This window comes from Aquila chrysaetos, chromosome 17 (genome assembly GCF_900496995.4).
Source record: "Aquila chrysaetos chrysaetos chromosome 17, bAquChr1.4, whole genome shotgun sequence".
Taxonomy (NCBI): Eukaryota; Metazoa; Chordata; class Aves; order Accipitriformes; family Accipitridae; genus Aquila; species Aquila chrysaetos.
This window is the reverse complement of record NC_044020.1, coordinates 2,857,324-2,878,809: the sequence shown is the minus strand read 5'-3', so window position 1 is coordinate 2,878,809 and position 21,486 is coordinate 2,857,324. Positions and strand designations below refer to the sequence as shown.

Genomic DNA, 21,486 nt, shown 5'->3' with positions numbered 1-21,486 from the left:
CACAGATTATGTCTTCCCTTTTTCCAATGATGGAAGGTTTTAGTTGACATTGTTTTACCAAAATGTTACAAAATGTAACTTCCCACTTCAAAGGCATTGTAGCAATGCGGTTTAGGAAGGAGATGAAGCAATATACAATGATAATGTTACTAATCTTACACTTTGTGATACTTAAGAGAATGCATTAGTAAGTTTTGCATGGCCTGCAAAGCTTTGGGTGTGCAGGATTATTTGTTACCTGTTCCTGGAGTTCAGCAGAGCAAATAACATCTGAAGATTTTCAGTGACAGCTAGATCCTGTGATGTAACCAACAACTCAGCAAGTCTGTTTGAAGATGGAGGAGCTGTTTGAATGAGGAAGGAATGGGAGGGAAAATGTCTGCTGGTGAACAAGAAACCTCTTTTCTAAGGGTGGGCGAAGAACATACATAAACTTACTGGCCTTTGAAAATCAGACCAGAATTCCTTTTTGCCTTTATATGGTAACGCAAAGTAAATTCTGCCCATCCAGCAAAGTCGCATATTCCCCTCCTTGTCTGCAGGTTTTATATGCCCACCTCCTGATAGTCCCAATGAGACACAGTTTCCTCAGATACTCTCATATTCTCCTTCCTGCTCTGCACATTTCCTTTATTCACAGTATACATTTTTTCCTTGTATATTGATGTAGTTCTTGTGAGAGCCTAACTGTACTAACTATGGTTTTGGTCAGTACTACAAGGATTTAGAGGTGTAGTAGCAGTGCAGGACAGACAGACTCTAGCAGTTGTATTCTGTATCTGGGGACTCATCTTAGTCCCCTGTAATTTACCCCTGAGAGCACAAACCTGAGTGTGTCTTTCCCTTATGACTATCTAACTTTCCTATAGATCTTATTATTGAAGTTCACTGGGCTAAGTTTTAAAGCTGGATTTAAAACAGTGTGACTGCCTTGGATGTAGGATAACTTCAGATCAACTCTTCTCACCAGTTTTCTTTTGTTTCCTCTATGTACTATAATACTTATAATTTATTATTAATTGTTGACATTGGTAAAACTTACTTTTAAAAATATTACTCAAATTAAATTACACAAATCAGAGATAAGGGTATTTCTGTCTCCCCCCCCCCCAATATATATATGTACAAATAAACATCAAAGTACAGAATGATCCCTGCCTTAAACATTGTCTAGCCTAGAGTAAAGCAAGCATTGGAGTAAAAACCAGAGAATTCTTTCTTAATCTTTCTTACTTCTGCTGCAGTCAGTCCTCTTTTTTTCTGAAGATACATTAGTCCCATGATCTGGTAATTGTTAACATGCAGACTGGCAGTGACAAACTTCCTTCCCAATTAAACAGCTCCATCTAAGTAAGAGCTTTGGGAGCTAAAATAGGAAGTGCAGACTTCCTATTTTACAGGCAGTTACACAGACTTTCCTTGAAAAGGCGTGGTCTGCTTCTTTGAAAGTGGCATTTGAGGTGCATAGAAGATAACAGCAGTTATTTTGAAGACTTGCTTGCCAAGAAAATCCTTTAGTCGGTTTATACATTCTGTCTCCAGTTCTGGGGAAGTGTGGTTTTGCTGGTTTCTGCATCAGAGGATTCTGACACTGTGGCAGGAGGCTGGACAGAGAGTCACCTATCAGGTTGAATCATCTGCTCACAGACAGGTCTGCATCCAGGTAAGGGAACTGCTTCCACCCTGGGGAAAGCAGAATGGCAGAGAGTCTGCTCTTATACAAGGGCTTGTGAGTCATTAAGGGATTCCTTAGCTGTAATTATTATTCAAGGGCTCAGCCAGCTGTTTGTGGTGTAAGGAAGTGCCATTCAGGAATCTGAAAGTCAATAGGAATTTAAAAGCAGTTTTTTCTGTGCTCCCCTAAAGCAGAAAAGAGTCTCAGCTCTGTAACATACTTGAGTAGGTGAGTTTAATATACTTTTGAGAGAGCAATGAGAGATGGCCAAAAGGACTTGAATTCCAGTATTGAGCAATGTCGTCCATGGTCTTTGAACCACTCAACGTACTCTCAATCTCAACAATCACCAAAAAAAAAAAAGAGAAATAGTTTCTTTGGTATTATTTATACAATTTACAACTTCTTTGGGGAGCAGCTGGAAAAGTAGCATGTTGAAGAGAAATCTGAAAGTGAATGAATATGGGAATTCAAACCCTATAGCTCCCAGGAGCTATGTGGTTGGGGATCATATTTTTAAAGAAAGGTAAAAAACAGAACACCATTGCGGTTCATTAGGAAGGCTTTGAGCATGAAGAGCAGAAGGATGAATGAATTTGAAGGTTGAGTTCTCTTCACAGGTTAGGATTGTTTCTTGTTGCTACTCAGCTGAAAGAATCCCTGCACTTCCTTTGAAATGTGCATTTACTTCTTCATTCTTTGCTCATATTGCAAGCTCACACAATAAGAAGACATTGTAGGATTTTGTCCTACAATAAATACTTGGTCGAAGTTCTTTCTGAATGTCACTCCAACATGAAGCCTAAAGAAGTTCCCTAATTCAGTTTTACTTCTCTTTATGTGAAATGAAAACAAGAAGCTCCACAATACGCAGAGCAAGAGAGTAGCCAGTGGGCAATGAAAACAATTATCTTCTGAATTAGGATCAAGCTTGTGTGCAAAAGACAATATGAACATGAAAGAGATTTTCGTCCTTCTGCTGAATCTGTATTTGGTCTTCAGTGTCCAAGGCATTCCAGGTCAGTTTCAAATTTATATTTTCTTTTATCCTTCCATTATTGCCTTTCTTTTTCTATCTCCTTTTTTCAGCTAATGCTCTTCCTCATTTTCTGCTTGCTTTTCTGCTTCCTTCTGCCATCATCGTCTGTGCTGTAGGAGAACAGACATCTTGATAAAAACCAGTGTGTAGCATGTGCAGACAAATCAGTTGTATGTTGGTGGTATGGACAGGTGAAATACTGGACAAACAGATGAGATGAACGAGTTATCCCTGATGAGAGATCTGGCCATTTCTGGGTCATAAATCTAGTTCCAACAACTTAGTTTGGGTGTTCTTCTGAGTCATAACAAGATTCTTCCCAGACCCTCTCACTTTTAAATATACCTTTCTAGTGTCATAACCTTTACTAGGAGGTTAGTGGCAAAGAAGTCCCATGCAGGAACACACAAAGATGAAATGATCACCATATGCCTGCTGACCGTGGTATCTACTAAACTGTGGAAACAATCAGCGTTTTGAAAAGTGATACCTTCGCTAGAATTTATGCCTTGCAGGTACAAAGGTGTCACTTCATTGTTGTTACTTGTACCTTGGTTTGGACACTTGCATATTGTGGAGATGTGCAGAATGGCCACAACTCTGTACATATTTTCACCAAGAGTAATTTTCTGGTGTCTTGAGGAGAGTACTGTTATCAGTGCCTTCACCATTCTGCTGGCAGCATCACTGTACCTCCTGCTATCTCTCAGTATTTACATTTGTAATCACTGCATCTTTTTTGCCTGAATTCCTTTCTCAGAGAGTATCCCTATGAAGAGCTTGACCTGCTACAATGACTACAACTCACAGGTGACCTGCACATGGAGGGAGCATTCAGAGGCTCATGCCCTCATTGGTATGATTCTTTACCAAAGGGATAATATTACAATGTAAGTACCTGAAATGTGTTGTGCTGGATAAAAGCCCAAAGGGAAATTGGCTACAGCTTGGGAATCCCAGGGACCAGCAGTCAGGTTTTCAGAAAGTATGGCCAGCTCTTTCTGACATTGGGTTAAAGTAAAAGTTGTGCCTGCTTCTGAGGCCTCTTCTAGGAAGGGAGGAATTAATAGGGTGTGCTAGTGGAGTTATTTTTATCACCTTTACAATTATTTTCCCATAATTTTGTTGTGGGATCATAGATGCGAAATAAGATGGGGCATATAGGTTGCTATTAATGGGATGGAGAAGATGGTATCAGAACAAGTGTGAGCCTGAGTGTTGTTTATAAAACCAAAAAGGGAGGAGCCATTCCCCCTGTTATTTTGCCCATTTAGGAGCATCACGTAGGGTATGCTTTTATCAGTTCTGAGAAACATGTATAGACTGTGTGTTCGTGAGATAGAGAAGACTGGTAAGTTCATCTGTGCTATCACTTTTCCTCCCAGAGATACTGGTCTCTTCATGACAGTATCTCTCTGTTACATCTGTTTCCTTATGAAAAGGGAACTGAATCACTGGACTGGATCAATTGTGAGGATAAGAAAGGACAGAGAGGAAGGAGTAATCAAGGGAGAGAGGAAGACAAAGATGGAAAGCAGAGAAGAAAATGAATTAGAGTCTGGGGATACAGGAAGGAAAGGAAAGGGAAAAAACTCTTGATTTTATTGTGAAGAAGAGAGAATTAATAGACCTAAAAGGAGCTGAAATCAGTGGAAGGTCTTTGGAACAGGACCTTGAAGCTAATACTTCTGGGAAAAGATGATATAAATAATAATGATGATTACTTGGACCTTTGGAGGATTCTCTGGAACATTGTTACATGATGGAGTGTGTGGATCACACAGGAAACATGACTGAATTGAACTAATCAGACAAGCAGGTATTAAGTGTAGACAGTCACACAGCCGAAATCAAAATGGCCAATGATTAAACAAGGTCACCTCATAGATGAAGAATAGTTGACTAAATCCCAAACTGTAAGGTGATGCTGGTGAGTAGCTAGAAATATCTTCAGGACTTCACAACCCTTGGGCTGACGTTTTTTCTTTAAGGGTACACACATGTATGGTCAGTCCCACCCATACTTCAGGAATATCCCTGGTTTCCTTGCTAATACCAAACTTTTAAAAATAGCAATAGTGCTGAAAAATGCTTGCTGACATATAGTTGGCTAGGAGACTCCATCTTGTCCTGGAAGCCAGTATTTGGCCTTAGATATTCACAACTTAATATTTCTCATCTGGAGTGGAACAATATAATATACTGGGCATGAAGCCATAAGCACAAACAAGATTCCAGAGGGTACAGAAAGAAGCACACATCTCTCCAGCAGCTCAAGCTACTGCAAGCACACAAAGCTTATCCTCTCCTGTCTAGTTTAAAATACTGTTTCTAATTTTCATGATGCTCCTTGGCCTGGAGGAAGGCTATCTAAAAGGATGATTAACATTCTGGATGAAATCTTTAATGAATACATAAGGTCCCTTGGCAGAACAAAACTTCTAAGGATACAGAAGTACATTTTGGTTGAAGAATTTTTTTTAAAGTGTCTTTCTGGAACTGCAAAATGAATGTCTTCAAGAAGCTAAGGATCATCAGATGCTCTACTGCCTTTCACTCTGAGTAAAAGGTGCATTTCCATGACAAAAGTAGACTGATACCGAAATACAACATTCTGCTGCACAACTTTGAAATGGGAAGGCATTTGGAAAAAATCCTGGTGTTAAAAATGTTTGTCATATTAACTGATGCAAAACAGGACTAATAGGTACAGTGAGAAGAGGATGTAAGTGCCCAAGTAAATTATAACAACAGAATGGGATGGAATTGGTTTCAGACATTTAATTTTGCATTAACTATAGGTCTCCAGATCAGATCTTTATAGATAACTTTCTCTGTACACAGGAAGAACAAGAAGATGCTTTGCAAACACCAGACAGAAAATGACTTACATGAGGCTCCAGACTCCTATGTGCACTGGGTTTGTCACACCACCACAGACAATTTTGGAATAGGGGTAGATGATGTTTACAGCTTCAAACCTAACATGATGCTTCAAGCAGAACTAAATGTTGATCTTTTCCAAAACGGTAAGGATTAAATACCAAATTCTCATTTTCCAATGAATATTACGGATCTTTGAGAATGTATTTGCCGTTCAGTCAGGAAGTGAATTCCACTTCAATTGTGAAAACTGCCAAAGAGTTCCACATTGAGAGGATGGGGCAGGGAGGGGAGAGGGCAAGTTTCTGGGAGCAGCTATACCTGGAAGGGGGACTCGAGCAGGAGCTACTTGCTGTGGCAGGGATAAGGTACTCTGGAAATGGGGAAGCTTACCTAGGCGTTTTCTTCCCTTCTTCATGTCCCTGTCCTCACTATCTCATCTCATGGGTTGCACCTTCACCTTCCAGTTCAGACCCTCCCACCTCAAAACCTCTCAGTCAGCTTGATGGGATCAGGAGACTTCTTGCTGACCTGGGAAGCAGCTGATGGAAGCCAAGGGCTGGGCAATGCCCTGGAGTATGAAGTCACTTACAAGCGGGAGTGGGAGTCCTGGGAGGTAAGAGCGGGGGAGCCGGGCTCTCCTGATTTGGGCTGCACCCTTTTGGGAGGTTGAGAGCCTGTGGTAAAAGTTGTGCAAATGAATGGCCTTTGCATTCTCAGGCACTCTGAGGAGGTACAGCAAATGTTGTTTCAGGTCAGGCAGAAGGAGGGGGTCTCTTTCTGTTTGCAAGTGACTTGCCCAGTCAAATACCGTTTGTCCTGAACTGAATGCAAAAATCTATTCTTCACTGAAAAAACCCCCACTGCACTTGGGTTTTGAGTTGGAATTGATTTTTCCCCTGAATCCCTCCCAAATGGAATGAAATCCTGTTCCAACAGGAGCCTGTGTGTTCATGTGGGAAGATGGCGATATACATTTGAAGCTGCTTCCCCTTCCAGGAGGATATGTTTTGGGTTTTGGTTTTTTTTTTGTTTTTTTTTTTTTTTAGTTTTTAAGAGTCCATATCCTTTGCCCTGTTGTTTCCCTAGAGCTCTGTATGTTTCTCTTCTGTACCTGTGAGCCTGATCTTTAAGTTTTAAGAGAATTATCTTGGCCAGATTCCCACAAAATTCTGCACTGAGCAGTGTTGTGAACTTGTGTAGCTGGTGTTGAAGACAACCAGGGCTCTGCAAGCTGCAGGAGCTGGCCCACCTGCTGGGGTAGATTGTGCCTGACAGTGCCTGTGCCTCACCCTTCCTGTGCCATGCTGGCAGCATGCACGCTGAAGCCGCTCTAGTATGGGAGAAAGGAGCACTGCATGGCAGCGTGTGCATGGACCATGGCATGTGTGGGACTGCTGGGAGATGCAGCCTGGCAGTCACTTCCATTCACTCTTCTCCTGTCTTCCCTCCACCCCGCTTCTCCATTCCCCAACTCCCCAATTTCCTCCCTCCCTGCTCTCCCTCCTTTTTCCAAACACCAGAAAGCTGCCTCGCTCTTGCTCTCCAACACCACACGTTGCCATCTCAGCCGCGAGGACCTTGTCCCAGGGAGCAGCTACGTTGCCCGTGTGCGAGCCAGACCGGGGTGGGCCAGTGGCTTCTCCGGGCAGTACAGCGAGTGGAGCACGGAGGCATCGTGGGAGACCCCTGAAGGTAGTGTGGGATGGAGCGAGGCTGTGCAGGGGTGGAAACGCTGGCTGAGAAGCGAGACCTTTCCTGTTGCTTAGGGTGCTCTCATCTTCTCTGAAGGTGGCCTTCAGCCCGGGAACCTTCGCTGCCTCTTCAATGGTGCAGACCGTTTGACGTGCAGCTGGGAAGTGAAGAAAGCAATTACCACCTCTGTCCTCTTTGGCTTGTTCTTCAGGGCCACTCCATCATCAGCGTACGTGCTCTGCCCATGGCAGCGTCCCTGTGCCTCTCCCGTGGAGTTTCTGCTCTGTCCCATTCCCCCCCTGATGTCAGCTCAAGCTCTTTTTTTCCCCTCAGAGAAGAGGAGTGCTCTCCTGTGCTCGAGAAGGCTTTGCCCCACGTCCTGTATGTAGTCCAGAGCTGTGAGATCCCGGTCAGCAACTCCAGCAGTCAGAGCCAGTACCATGTGTCTGTCCGGGCCAAGACAGAGGAGAAACTGATTGAAGCCTACAAGAACAGTGAGTTGCTGTGTTGTTTCTTGCTTCTCCTGGTTGTTTCTTGGACAGATGCCTGGCCGGGTAAGTGGGGCTGAGGGCAGTGGTGATGAGGAAAAGCGGGTAGGAAGAGGACGAGAGGGGGACTGATGAAGAAAGGGACCGGACACTGTGTCAGGTCAGAGGTCTGGGAGAGGTGTCTTGTAGGTGTGGAGTTCCTCAGTGGCACTTGTTGCTCTGAGGGGAGTGGCGGTGGTGGAAGCTGCTGTGTAGAAACTCGGGTTGTGACCCAGCGCTCCTGGGCAGTGGCCCCTGGAGCGCTGGATGAGGTAGGACTCCTCTGCTGAGTAAGGGGTGCCAGCTGGATCGTCTCTGCCTGCATGTATCTGGAGGTACTGGTGCTGCATTTCACAGACTAAAGCTGGGAGAGCTCCCGCAGTGGTTGACAATATCAGGCAGTAGCTCCAAGAGAGCTGAAAATCTCTGCTGCAAGTGTGGTGGACCAGTACAGATGTTTCAAATATTGCTTTACTGCTTTTCTGTACACAGGGAGTGCTGTCAATATTAATGGATGTGGATTTTCTGTTCTTTAACGGTCTACTGGTGTTTTAATAACTACTGGTTATTGTATTTGACTAGAAAATGAAGATGTAGAGAATTAAGAAGTGTTAAAAAGCTGAGACTTCTTACACTGCATAAAACAACATTGTTTTCAGTCTCTGGAAGCTATTCACAGTGGTGAAAGGTGCGGCAACTGAATTAAGCGATCAAGCTATCTGTACAAGTTTCCCTTTATTTCACAGAAGAATCAAACTTATATATGTTTCAACAAAGATCTAGAAAGAACTAACAGCATACAGCGAATACTACTAACACAGGAGGGCATATCTGGCTCAGCTGGGATGTTTGCCAGTCCTCAGAACAGTTAAAGATAAAAACATTACATACACATACTCGTGACTGTCTTCAGCCACATCTTCACAGGCCTGCACAAGGCCATCCTCCAACCTGACCTTGTAAATCTATTTCTTCATAGGCTTGGCAAACATGCAGCACAACAAATTCTAACGGTCATTCTTGAAAACAAATGCCAGGTGTTTTGAGCTGCTCCCACATAAGGGAGTGCTGGACCAGTATGTTGATAGGGACTGTGAGACATTCTGTGTGTTCCAGTTAAGGTGCTGCCGCCTGCAAATGTGTCAGTAACGGTGACAGGGAACGAAGAGTATGAACTGAGGTGGATAAAACACACTTTGGTATATAGCTTCATACAACAGAGATACGAAGTCGAGTACTGGAAGACCCACCAATATAAAAAGGTAGGTCTTAGGAAGTGCAGGACTCCCAGATTTCTCTTTGCTGGGCAAATGGGAAAGGCAGTTCCTTTCACCTCCATTATCTGTGCTTCTTTCTTCTCCCCAGACTCTCCAGAAGTTAAATATCAACAATGATGAACCTCCCTTCATCTTCACCCTGCAGATGCTGGCACCGTCTACAGAATATAGGGGGAAAATGCGTGCAAGGGTGAACATGCCTCATTATGATGGGCCTTGGAGTGAATGGAGTGAGGAGTTCACCTGGAAAACTGAGAATGGTACTTTCATGCAGGCTGCTTCTGTAAGGTTTGGTGGACCGTTAGTGGCTGAAATGCCTCTATAGAAAAATACATTCTCTCAGCTGGGGTTGAAGTTAGGTCCAGCCACGAGCTAGCCTGGGTCACTTAACAAGGCAGCTGTCCTGTCTGCATCCTTGCAAGTACAGCAGCAATGCTGATGAAGGAGGTGAGCAGGAATGACCTTTTAAGCTTCTTTCCTACTGCCCTTCACAAGGTGAGTACAACCAACCGTAAAGTTTTCCACATGGGGATCAAGCAGAGATCCTGCCCAAAAGATCATCCTTGTTTCCTGATTCCATCAGTCCATTCTGCTGTCAGTGACTGAAGAGCCTGCGACTGCAAGAAGGCAGAATATAAGCCATCAGTCTTTTGTATTTGCAGAGTGACTACAGGGTTGCATAAAACACACAGTGGACTCTACTGGAGATAAAACGTTTACATGTTCTTGCTCTTTCTGGACTTAGAGGCAGAATGTCTGCTATCATGCGGTCTTGTGCCCAAAGTACTATGATCTTACATGATTTATGCTGAGGAAGCTTGTAGCGGTAAGACAGTAGGCAAATTCTGGTGAGTGTACTCGGCAAGAAACTGGTATGTTGTTGATGATCAGTTATGGCCATTAAGCAGAGGAAGCTCTTTCGTAGGAAGTCTCTGAGAGCCCATCTCTTCAGGACTGTACAGAGTAAGGCAGACCTAAGATGACTGAAGGCTTGCCTATTGTTGATGGTGGAGTAAGGTACCTAACCATCTTTTTATTAGCATAAATTGTTTGATGTCAGGGAAAATTGGAAAAGAATCAGTAAAGGAAACGCTGAACTCCTTTGGTCAGTAAGCTGCTCAGGCCACGTTTGGTCTGTCCCACTTTGGAGGGTATCCCAACATTTTGAAGGCCTCAGGATCGTATCTCTTGACACGCCACCTACGTTTGGCTGACCTGCTTGCATGAAGAGTGAAAAACCTGTTATGGGAAGCAGCCATATTGCAGGTGGATACCTATTTCTTTTTTCTCTGTTTCAGTTCTGTCACCAGTGGTTCTCCCAGTGATGCTCCCAGTTCTCATCATCACTTTGCTGATAGTTGCTTATTGCAGCTATAAGTATTTCCTCAGGTAGGCTTGCGTTGTGACGAGGAGATTTAGCAGCGTGTTGGCCATGTGGGTGGCATAAAGGCTGAGGCAATTCTTGTGCGCCATGAGAGAGACGTCTGTGTGGAGATGAGCCTTGGTGTGCAATGGGCAGCCTTGTGCATGTCCGTGCAAGGGTGGGAGTTGGGTGGTGGCGTGCCAGGGCCTCGGTGGTGCCTCTCTGTGCAGAGCAGCACGGTGCACGGGGTGCAGTCTTTTCCGGTTGCAGCCACGTTGAGAACCAAATCTTGCAAACTCTGTGTTGTTGTTGCAGGAAGAAGAAAATGTGGGAGGCAAAGATTCCGAACCCCGGCAAGAGTCTCCTGATCCAGAGCTACCTGGGGGTAAGAGGGAACTGTACCTTGAAGGGTTCATTATTTCGCTCTCTGTTTCAGGACTTCCAGTAATCTTAAGAGCTCTTCTTGTCTCCTAGTCCCCAGTGAACAGATATCCTCATTAGTCTATGCCTTACTTTTGGGAGACGTTCTGGTCACATTCAAGATAACGGTGTTCTTGTATTTATCCTAGTAGACTTCTTTGTGTTGATCTTGTCAGCATCACTGTGATTTAAAATCAAGCTAGAAAATTTTCAGTACTTTAAAATTTTAACTGACTGAAATAATCTGGTGTCCTTAGCTTTATTTTAAACTCAGTCATTTTGTGATCACTGTGGCCAAGACAGCCACTACCGTCACATCTCCCACGAGTCCTTCCCTATTCGTAAATAACAAGTCTAGAAGGGCATCTTTCCTAGCTGGCTCGCTGAGTACTTGTACTTAGGTCAGTGGTAGGCAATATGGGTTTGAAGTAGCCATCTTCTGGAGAACAGGACACATCTTCTAGTCGTATTAGTGAAGCTGTATCCCTATTGGCAGGTGCTGTAGGCTCTCCTGCTGGTTGTCTTTGTCCATGAGGAATGTGTGGTTCTCGATTCTACTGCCAGTGAGACACTGCTCTTTTGTCATGTCTGCTTCTTCACTTTTCAGAAAGTACCCTTAGGAAACCGGCCAACAAGCAGCCAGCTGGACTTCAACAAATACAACCTCTCCGAGAAGATGGAGCAGGCTAGCTTCCTTCAAGTTGTGGACAGGTGAGTGAACAGCACGTTAGGGTGACACTGTGGATGATAGTCTCTCAAAGAGCTCCCTAAGTCACGGCAGGATATAATCAAATGTTCCGTCACGAAAAAGCGTATACAAGTTGCTTTTGAGGAAGGATACCTGGGTTAGCCTGCTTCTCCAACAGAGACTTTTTCTAACGCTATGTGTAGCTATGTGTGTTTTCAACTAAGCCTGTTTTATAGTTAACGTTTACCACAATAATATCTCTCAGGAGCAACTTTTAACTTTCCCCCATTCAGGCAGACGAAGACTTTGGCAGAGTCCCCTGAAGGGCAGGCTAAGACGACAGTTGTTTCCCCTGTTGGACTGGACCTACACAACTCCTACCATGCTTTAAATGAGCCAGAGCACGCCCCAGTTGCCTGCTCACGTCAGATTGCTGGTCATTCCTTTCCTGTTTCGAGGAGAAACAGTGCTGATGCAAGTGTTGCTTCCCAGACAGCAATCCCTTGCTTTGCTTTCAATGGTCCATACTTGTACAGCCCAGTGGCATCCTCCCAGCCTGATATGCATCCGACCCTGGGAGTGGACCCAGTGGGAGTCCGGGAGAAATCAGTTTCCCTTCAGTACGTGACCCTCCCAAAGGAAGACTGTCCCCAGGCTCCACAAAGGCAAGAACAGCCAGGAGCAGGTCCTGCACAGCCCTTCCTGCTCCCAGATCAGAAGGAAGTGATGCAGCACCTTGACGATGAGGAAGAAGTCTCACCGGCCCCACCAGCCTGTGGGAAAGGCGCGAACGCGAGAACAGAAGAGCAGAAATCTCCGAAGGCTCTTAGCTGTATCGCGTCTCCTCAGCAGTGCCCCTTGGAGTACATCACCACAGCGAGCCCGTTACTGCCATCAGCCGGCGACTCCAACCGTCCACCACTTGTCACTGCTGGGGGGTTACCTTGTGACTCACAGGAGCCGCAGCCCCCCAGTGACCACTCTTGCCATGAGTTTTCTCCTGGGAAAACTGGTGTCATGGTCCCAGTTTCAGGTCAAGCACCGGCCTCTTCTCCTGAATTGCACCTGGATACATTTGGAGACTATCTTACTGTCCCTTTAGGTCTCCACGGACATTCAGAACCCACAAAAATTTCTCTGCCTGTCTTACAGAAGGGAAACGATCTTCCTAGAAAGCAGCCTTTGTCAGAGGGTAACTTGGTAGTCTTAAACCCTGACAGCACTGAGCCAGTTTTCCTTTGCCAGGTTGGTGACTATTGCTTCCACAGCCTGAAGTCCAGTGTGAAGATGGATAATAGTCAGGAAGACCACCAAGTCAAGAAGCCTTCTGAAGGCAAGACAACACCTGGGATGCCTGTATCTGATGATGAATCCATCACTGGCAAGGGAAAAGATGTATCAAAAATGCAGGCTATTCAGCTTTTCAAAAACCTGAAATCAGATGATTACTTTTCCTGGCAGCAATCTTTGAGGATCACAGAAATCTGTTAAATGGGCAAATATTAATGAGTACGAAAGCTACAGGTAACTGAAAGAGGTTTCAACTATCTGATGAAAATGAACCCTCAAACCTAGGAAGAAATAAACGCCAGTTCCCTTTTCCAGATTCCAGTCCAATGTGTTGAAAGACTTGAAGTAGCTCAATATCCTTCTCAATGGCCTTCACAGATTTGGCAAGAAAGACAATCCAAATATTGCCCTTTGGTGTTTTTCAAACTTTTTGGCTTATCCACAATGAACAGTTTAGCCTCCTCATGATCCTGTGACAGACCACAGTCATCTCGTCATAATACAAGATTGCCTGAGGCAAAACTCATGGTAGGAAATGCAGACTTAACAGCATGAAATGCTATCAGAAGGCGGCAGGCTTGGAAACCTTAGAAAGAAAACTTATATTCTTAAAAGCAATTCTGTTGAACATTTTTGTGTGTGTAAAATAGATCTAAGAGTCGCCAAGGAGCTTTCATATCTCTACCTTTCCACTACTGGCATGAAATAGGTATTGTCTAAGGTGAAGAAAACCCAGACAGTAATAAAGGGTAAAAAAAAAAGGAAAAAATTGTTGAAGTCCAGGAAGACTTTCTTAATGTTAAGGTGCAGGGTATCACAGTGCATCCTAAGGGTAGGAAGGAAGCATTACTGGGATACATGAAGTAGGCTGTAGAGAACCATGGGGAAGAAGATACATTCCTGAAAGAAAACCCAAGGACTTGTAAGGTGCAGTGAGAGGAAGGGAGTGGGGCAGGTGACAGAAAATGAGAGGCAGGAAATGTTGTGAAGGTGCACAAGCCTGTATCTGCTGGTGTTTTTCTGTTTCTAAGTGTTAAAGTACTGTATGATTTTCTTTTAAGTTCATTGGCTGTTTATGCATGATATAATTTATCTTAACTATGTAATTTATTCTTAGCTTTTTTTTTCTGACTAATAAGCTGTGTTGAGAAAGAGAAGCCATTTTTTTCCCAGTTCTGCCATAAAGAAAGTGGTGCAAGGTAAGAGTATTTGTTCAGAGCTGACACTCTGTGATCAGTAAAAGGCTTCGGTTTCAGACCTGAAGGTGGGCTTGCATTCCAAAAAACCATGTTTCATTTTTCAAATATAAAACTTGTACTAATAAAAAATATTATTTCTTCCTATAAATCTTTCCTTTCATATGTTAAGAGCATTGTGGTTACAATAACATTACTATTAGCTCATTTGATCAGGCCTCAAAAAATTCTGTAGGTTCAGCTATGTCACCTGTGGGGTAGGATGTTTTCTCCTGACTTTGCTATAGTATTTAACAGAGATAATGAGAAGGAGTTTTGTGTTTGTGCCAGCTGATTGCTTCTGCTGGGTTAATCGGACAGTGCTGATTCATAAATTGAAGTGAAATGCATTGTTTTTTCAGAATTTAAATCCTTATAAATACCATTTTAAATCTGAAAGCTGTGCAAATTCAGTTTGTTGACAGCTAAAGGCAGGCAGTTGCAGCCTCTGATAGAGAATATTGATGACCACTTTAAGGGATTTTCAATTTAGTCCTTTCCTAATCAGTGGATATTTTTGTTAGTCTCTTCTTTGGCCTTTTATGAGTAGCAAAACAATTTCTTCCAGGCTGTATGATTGTGCTCTGTCTAGGCCTGTACTAAAAGGAGATGTTCAAATTTGTATGTAAATTTGGTATCTGGATTCACATCTTAAATATGCATCACCTTGCTGGGCCTTGATTTGCTATGGTTTTAATAACCAAGAAGAATAGTGAGTGGCAGAACTTTTATTCAGCTCAGTGACTTTTGGATGAAGCCCATTTGCATTGCAATCAGCACTCTAAGAGCTATCTGTTGCTCCCATCCTTCTGCATTTCACTGGGCGTTTAGAGAGGCTGCTTTTGGAACCAGGATTTATAGATACAACAACATTTGATATGACCCCACAGAGCAGATATTATGATCTGAAGATCACTTCAGGAGCCTGGAGCTTGCAGAGTAACATGCCATTGTCACTATCCACCTAAGCATCATTAATTAAAATATGTAATGAACATTGGAAGTAGGGGTCACAACCTATGGCTCTGCTGTGGAAGAATCCACTTCTTACTGGGTAACAGAATCAAAGCTTCCATAAACTTTGTTGCTGATCCTATGAATCTTCCATTTTCTTCTGCATTAGGTCCAGCTGCAGTGGGGGTGGTAAAAAGTATTTTATAATCCTGTAGCCTGATGATTCAAGACTTAGGAGCTGTTGTGAGTCCCAGGTCTTCAGCTTCCTGATCATCAGCTTGAGCCGCAAAGTTACTGTGCAAAAGGAGGTTGCTGCTACCTTCCCCAGTGCTAGGTACTGATATGCGGGAGAGGAATCATCATTCTGATGATTCAGGAGCCAATTATGACATGCTTCTCTCTGTAGGGCTTCCCACTAAGTAGTTCCAGCCCCTCAGCCTGTATATCTGAGTCATGATTCACCAATGTTTCCTATATAGTCAAAAAAGGAGAGGTAGGCATCTGAATTAATACTGTAAATCACATTTTACAACTCTCTATTTACAATGAATATACAGTTATGAAATCATTGCAACCCTTTCCTTACTGTGTGTTCGAACATCAAAGATTCTGCCTGTGTCTTAACAGCAGGCATTTTTCTCTTTGTTGCTCTGAAGTAATCAGTTTATTATTCCCTTATCAAAATCTTCCTCAACCAGAAATATATTACCTGAATTTGCATGAGATTAGGCTAATAAGTATATTGTGGCGTCAATAGTTCTAATTAAGATCCATGCTGAACTAGTGTGTTCTGTTTCTGCTAGCCTGGGGGTTATCTTTTATGTAAGGAAGGAAAATGAGGCTGAATGGTTTGCTAGAAAAGGAAGCCTGCAGTGGAAAGCCCTCCAAGGCCTGAAGGAACAATAGCTACAGAATTTCTGAGAATCCTGCATCTCTGCAAGGTAATGGAAAACAAACCCAACCCATCCTGCCAGTCCCTGTGTAGTTTCTTGTTCATTAAGTCAAACACATCTGTACACATAATCTTATTCCCATACAACTCCAATGAATGATCTCTGCCTCTTCTCCTCACTGCCGACATGCTCTCTCTGCTCTCACTACAGAGCTGAAATTGCCATGACAAGAAACCCCACACGTCATGTTCTGTATGTGGGGAATAAGTAGCACAATGACTTCGTGCCTGTTTTGGCCCTTTTTAAGTCCTTCCAAGTGGCTGCCAGGATTCCGTATGCTCCAACCTTGTTCCTAACAACTCTTCATATTACATGATGGATGTTTCACCATGGCGTTAGGTGGGTGGACCCAGACTCCTCTGCAAACTTACTCAACGTAAGCCAGCTTTAGATCAAAAGCTTTGTAGATTCATCGTGTCCTTTCCAGTTTGTTGTTAGAGGAGCATATGGTCCTCATTGTTGAAGGCTAATTTGTTTGTCTAGAAAAGTAGATGTAAAGCTTTCTGAAACAATTGGATGGTTTTTCCTGTTCTCTTTTAAAAAAATTTCCAGCTCCTTGTTCACAGCATGTACATACATTGCAAACTTTTGAGATGAGTACTTTTGCATCTGCTGTAGCCTTGCAGTGTACTTCTAATCTGTTTGTCCTTCTGCTGCATTCAGAGGTACATAGGATGTTGATGCACATTTTCAAGTTTATTTCATTCACTGCAGATTCATGATGGATTCGTGATGCCATTTCAGCATCTAAAGACACCCTTTTCTTCCCTTCTACTTGCAGCAGAGACTATAATATAGGAACATAAGACTAGCACATTGGGTCTAAACAGTCATTCCATCTTGCCCAGTGTTGTGTCTCTGCCAATATTTGCAGTGGATGCTTAAAGCCACGGTGTAGTAAACATGGAAAAGTATACAGTAAATAATTAAATCCTTAACTGATATATTTACCTGCTATCTGGCCCAGAGCCTTCCTGAGTTGGAGGTTACGTCTAAGCTGCTGTAGATAATATGTACTTAACAGTTCTGGCCTTAGAGATTCAACTAAGCCCTTTCTAAAACCGCTTTATTTTTTGGCTTCATAATGTCTGATAGTAAAGCATTAATCAATTTGTTTATAAATAAAAACATTCAAACAAAAAAATGCCCACATTTTCCTGGACTCGTTTTGTGCTAGTTGCATGGTAAGTTGCTCATTTGTTCTTGTTCTAGGAGAATTGATTAACCATCATTCCTTATTCACCATCTCCTGTTTGAGGTGTTACAAACTTCTGTCAACTCATCTCTCGGTTGTTTCTTTTTCCAAGCTGAAGAATTCCATAGCAATTAGTCTTTCTTCCTATAGATCCCATATTTCTGAAAACACTTCTGTACTTTGTTTCTACAGAGTATTCTACAGTACTTCTTCTGAAATGAGATGACAAGAACTGAATATGGTATTCAAGAAACACGTTACTTAGCCAGTCTGTGATAATTGGACTCTGCCATTACTATTATTATTTGTCTGCTCTCACAGGTTCTTTGATCTTGTTGTATAGTTAGAATTGGTTTTTTTGTCACATGAATTTCTATGTGTTTATTAACACTGAATTGATTAATTGATTGAGAGCAGCCCTGCAGAGAAGGACTTGGAGTTAATGCTGGATGAAAAATTAGATACGAGCCAGCAATGTGCGCTCACAGCCCAGAAAGCCAGTTGTATCCTGGGCTGCATCAAAAGAAGCATGACCAGCAGGTCGAGGGAGGTGATTCTGCCTCTCTGCTCCGCTCTCATGAGATCCCATCTGGAGTTCTGCATCCAGCTCTGGGGTCCCCAGTACAAGAAAGACATGGACCTGTTGGAGTAAGTCCAGAGGAGGGTCAAGAAGATGATCAGAGGGCTGGAGCACGTCTGCTATGAAGACAGGCTGAGAGAGTTGGGGTTGTTCAGCCTGGAGAAGAGAAGGCTCCGGGGACACCTTACTGCAGCCTTTCAATATATAAAGGGGGCTTATAAGAAAGACGGAGAAAGACTTTTTACCAAGACCTGTAGTAACAGGACAAGGGGCAATGGTCTTAAACTGAAAGAGGGTAGATTTAGATTGGACATAAGGAAGAAATTTTTTACAATGAGGCTGGCGAGACATGGAAACTGGTTGCCCAGAGAAGCTGTGGATGTCCATCATTGGAAGTGTTTAAAGTCAGGTTGGAGAGGGCTTTGAGCAAGTTGATCTAGTGAAAGGTGTCCCTGCCCATGGCAGGGGGTTTGGACCCTTCCAACCCAAACCATTCTATGAATCTATGGTTCTATGATTCTAATTTCATACCCCATTTAAACCTAATAACTTAACTTTTTCCATCATTGTTAGATTGGAGTACCCTAGATAAAATTTTGTCTTTCTCAATCACCCAGATCTCTCAGGTGAGAGATCTCTGATCACTCAGTCTTCCAGATAATTTCAAATTATGTTGAAGATTATAAATTTCTGGGAGAGCTCACTTAAAGCTTTCCTCCAATATGAAAACTAACCATTAATTTGTCTCATTTGTTTTCTGTCTTTAACTGACTTTAATCTACATGAGCACCTTCCTTTTATCTCTTAGTTTCTTGGAACCACATTTTTGAGGGACTTCATCAAGCTTTTTAGACATCTAGGTATAATACACTTATTGGAAAACCCTGTATCTTTCTCTGGAGTTCTTCCAAGAACTCTACTAGTTTTATGAGGCATGACTACTCTCTATGAAAGCTATGTTAACTCTTCACCAGAACATTTCCCTCTACTATTCCTATTTTTCATTATAGTTTGTATCACCCATCCTGCACAAAAGCCAGCCTGATTGGTCAGTAGTTCCCTGGATTCTTCTCTGAGTACTCCTCAAAAACTTGCATTTGGTACTTTTTTCTCTGATACTGAGGGCTGTTAAAGCCTTTGATTTTCTACTACAATTACTTGTTCGGCAATTGAATTTTTAAGTCCCTTTATAGATTTTATTACATTAAAGCAATTGAGTAAGAATGTAGGTTATGCAAGGCTTGTGAGGAAAGTAATTATGTTTTATTAAACTGAAAGATTTAGTTGGAAAAGATCATTATAAGTTATCATTTTTCTCTGTATGTCTTGCCTCATTTACTGTTTCAGAACATTAAGGCTACAATAACCCTACCTTTATAGCATGGGTAGACTTACAAAAGGCCTAAGTTCGCTTTTAAGTTTTTAAATGATTCTTTAAACAGCCCCTTTCGCACTGCAAACATTTGACCCCTTTAACAGCTTCTTGAGGTTATTTTGCCAGTCTTGTTATTTCTATGTATGTATGCCCTTAAAACATTATTGTAGTAAACTTGTGTGTTTTGTTGTTTCAGCTTGTACTAGGTCTTGTATATTATTCAGGACTAAATCAGTTTGTTTCTTTCTCGTGAGTGCCTTCACAAATAGCTCCAAGAAGCAATCATTTATAGTGGCTAAAAAAGTAGAATCTGTGACTAGATCCATACTAGCAAATAAAGTAGGCCAAGGTCCATTTCGGGCTGTGAGAGCAATTGACATGGTGCAGTCATGGAAGATTTGTGTATCCAAGCTCTTTCCCCAACAGTAGAAGGTGGCCTTTTCCACACTGCATATTGGAAACTGTCCCTGGCTTGCTCATTGACATAGACAAAAGCCATGTCAAAGCGTTCGCCAACATGAGCGGAGTCTATGATCTCATTCCAGAGCTCAGACCTTTGCCTTGTCCTGGCTTAGTCTACCAGTGGAGACATAGCCTCATCACGGTTCACTGTGATGTTTACCTAGTCTAGTATGATTGGACTGTCCTGTTGTTACTGTTTGTCTGCCCTTCAGGGTCTCTGGTTGTCTCTAGCATTTCACTCACCTCCTTCTGCTCAGGTGATTGATAGCATAGCACAGCACTAACAGCATACCATTCCTTTTAGTGTGAAATGAAATTCTGCAGCCATTGAAATTCTGCAGTACAACACAACTGTTGACACATACTCTGTTTGACACCATACTTTCTTTAGCATTAATGTGTAAATGCAAACTACTCTTCGTGTACAAAATGTATTAGTGTTCCACTGAATATCTTCATCAAACTTCCATAATGCCTATTTTTTTTTTTAAATGCATTTGGCAATGCTTCTGCTATTTAAACCGTATTTTAAAAGCGAAGTATTTGTATAGACATATTTGGGCATTTGTCTTGTTTTAGTTGCATAGTTTTATATGTTTTGCTTACCTGGGTTGTTGTTTTTCTTTGGTTTTTTCTTACCTTCTATTCTATCCATTTTTCTAAGTCATAGGCTTTCTGTGATTTCAGACCATGCAGATGTATCAATCTTGAACAATCTACTTTCCACATCTGGCATGATTTCCTTGGTTTTCATTTTAAAATTGCCTTATAGCATTTTTAATCTTAAATGTCAGCAGTACTGATTCTGTTTTGATTAGGTGGAACCCATCTTATATAAACTTAATCTGCTTCAAAAATTTACCAGATACTAATAATCCCCTTTTCCCTACACAGTTTAATCACTCATGCACTGAGCCTTTGTTATCTGACACAGAGTATATAACCAGGACCACTGAAGAATGCCACTATGTAGGACCGCATTTTTAGCCTCCTGGTTTAAACTTTGCTTTCAGGACCTCTCGCCTGTTGTTTCTTTGTTGGTGGTGTGCATATGGGCAATAACCATTGGGTCTTTCTTAGCACTTACTAAGAGAATGTCTAGATTCCTCGTGGTATGTGCCATCTTTTCAACTGCATGCATCTTTTCTAATAAAATGTTTGTCCATGTTTTTATTTACTTGGTTATGATCTTAATTTTATTAGAAATGGAGATATTTTCCTTTTGGGGCTCCTGAAGGGAAGCCGTCCTACTTAAGACACCTATCAGTCTTTGCTGCATGTGTTGAGTAACTCATGGCACAGTGTTGGCTAACGTTCATGTCACTCAGGAGCACTTTTTGGGAGGTGACCTCCTCCTGGGGGTGAAGACCAGATCCAACAGATGAGGTCCACTTGGCCCACTCAGGGGTACCTGGCTACTGTGATATCAATCTGTGACATCGCATGCCGGACAGAACTTCCACTGAGTGCAAGAGAGGCTAGGGATGGCCTATACAGATATGACAAGACCCACACAGTGTCTAAAGGATGATTTGGTTTCATCCTCATGTCCTGTCTTGGAGCTGAAAGGCTTGACTTGTCCATCCATTCAGTCAAGTTATATCTCACTTTGGGATAAAAGATTTTAACTGATTAACAAATGGCCTTTTGCTGTCATGTCAATTCACGATTCTGTGTTTTCTGAAAGGATTAATTAAAGTCTTTCTGGTCAAAGAGCCCATCCCAGTAGTCCTGAAGAGATTACCAATGAATTTATGGCAATCTGCTCACTGCTTTTTATAAATACCCATGAAAGTTGCTTTCACTAAGGCTCTGTAAACAGAGCAGGAGAAACCCAGGGATTTAGACTCATCCCTCCTACATGGTCTTTGTATC

General features: G+C 42.5%; 1 protein-coding gene across 3 annotated transcripts; it reads left to right on the top strand.

Annotated features, from left to right (window-relative positions):
* The first annotated feature begins 1,350 nt into the window (after nt 1-1,350).
* On the top strand, nt 1,351-14,204 carry LOC115352694 (cytokine receptor common subunit beta-like). 3 transcript variants are annotated; one of them, XM_030041245.2, is made up of 14 exons: nt 1,351-1,663; nt 2,532-2,694; nt 3,475-3,604; nt 5,559-5,743; nt 6,065-6,213; nt 7,121-7,292; nt 7,389-7,521; nt 7,626-7,786; nt 8,936-9,081; nt 9,185-9,356; nt 10,395-10,485; nt 10,775-10,844; nt 11,487-11,590; nt 11,861-14,204. In XM_030041245.2, exons 2-14 carry the CDS (start codon nt 2,625-2,627, stop codon nt 13,056-13,058), a joined length of 2,781 nt encoding a protein of 926 aa, XP_029897105.1. In that variant the 5' UTR covers nt 1,351-1,663; nt 2,532-2,624; the 3' UTR covers nt 13,059-14,204. The 3 variants fall into 3 exon arrangements, with proteins under 3 accessions (XP_029897105.1, XP_040985528.1, XP_040985527.1); XM_041129593.1 differs by lacking the exons at nt 1,351-1,663; nt 2,532-2,694; nt 3,475-3,604 and adding an exon at nt 4,382-5,283; XM_041129594.1 differs by lacking the exons at nt 1,351-1,663; nt 2,532-2,694; nt 5,559-5,743 and having other exon boundaries at nt 3,533-3,604.
* Nucleotides 14,205-21,486: the final 7,282 nt, after the last annotated feature.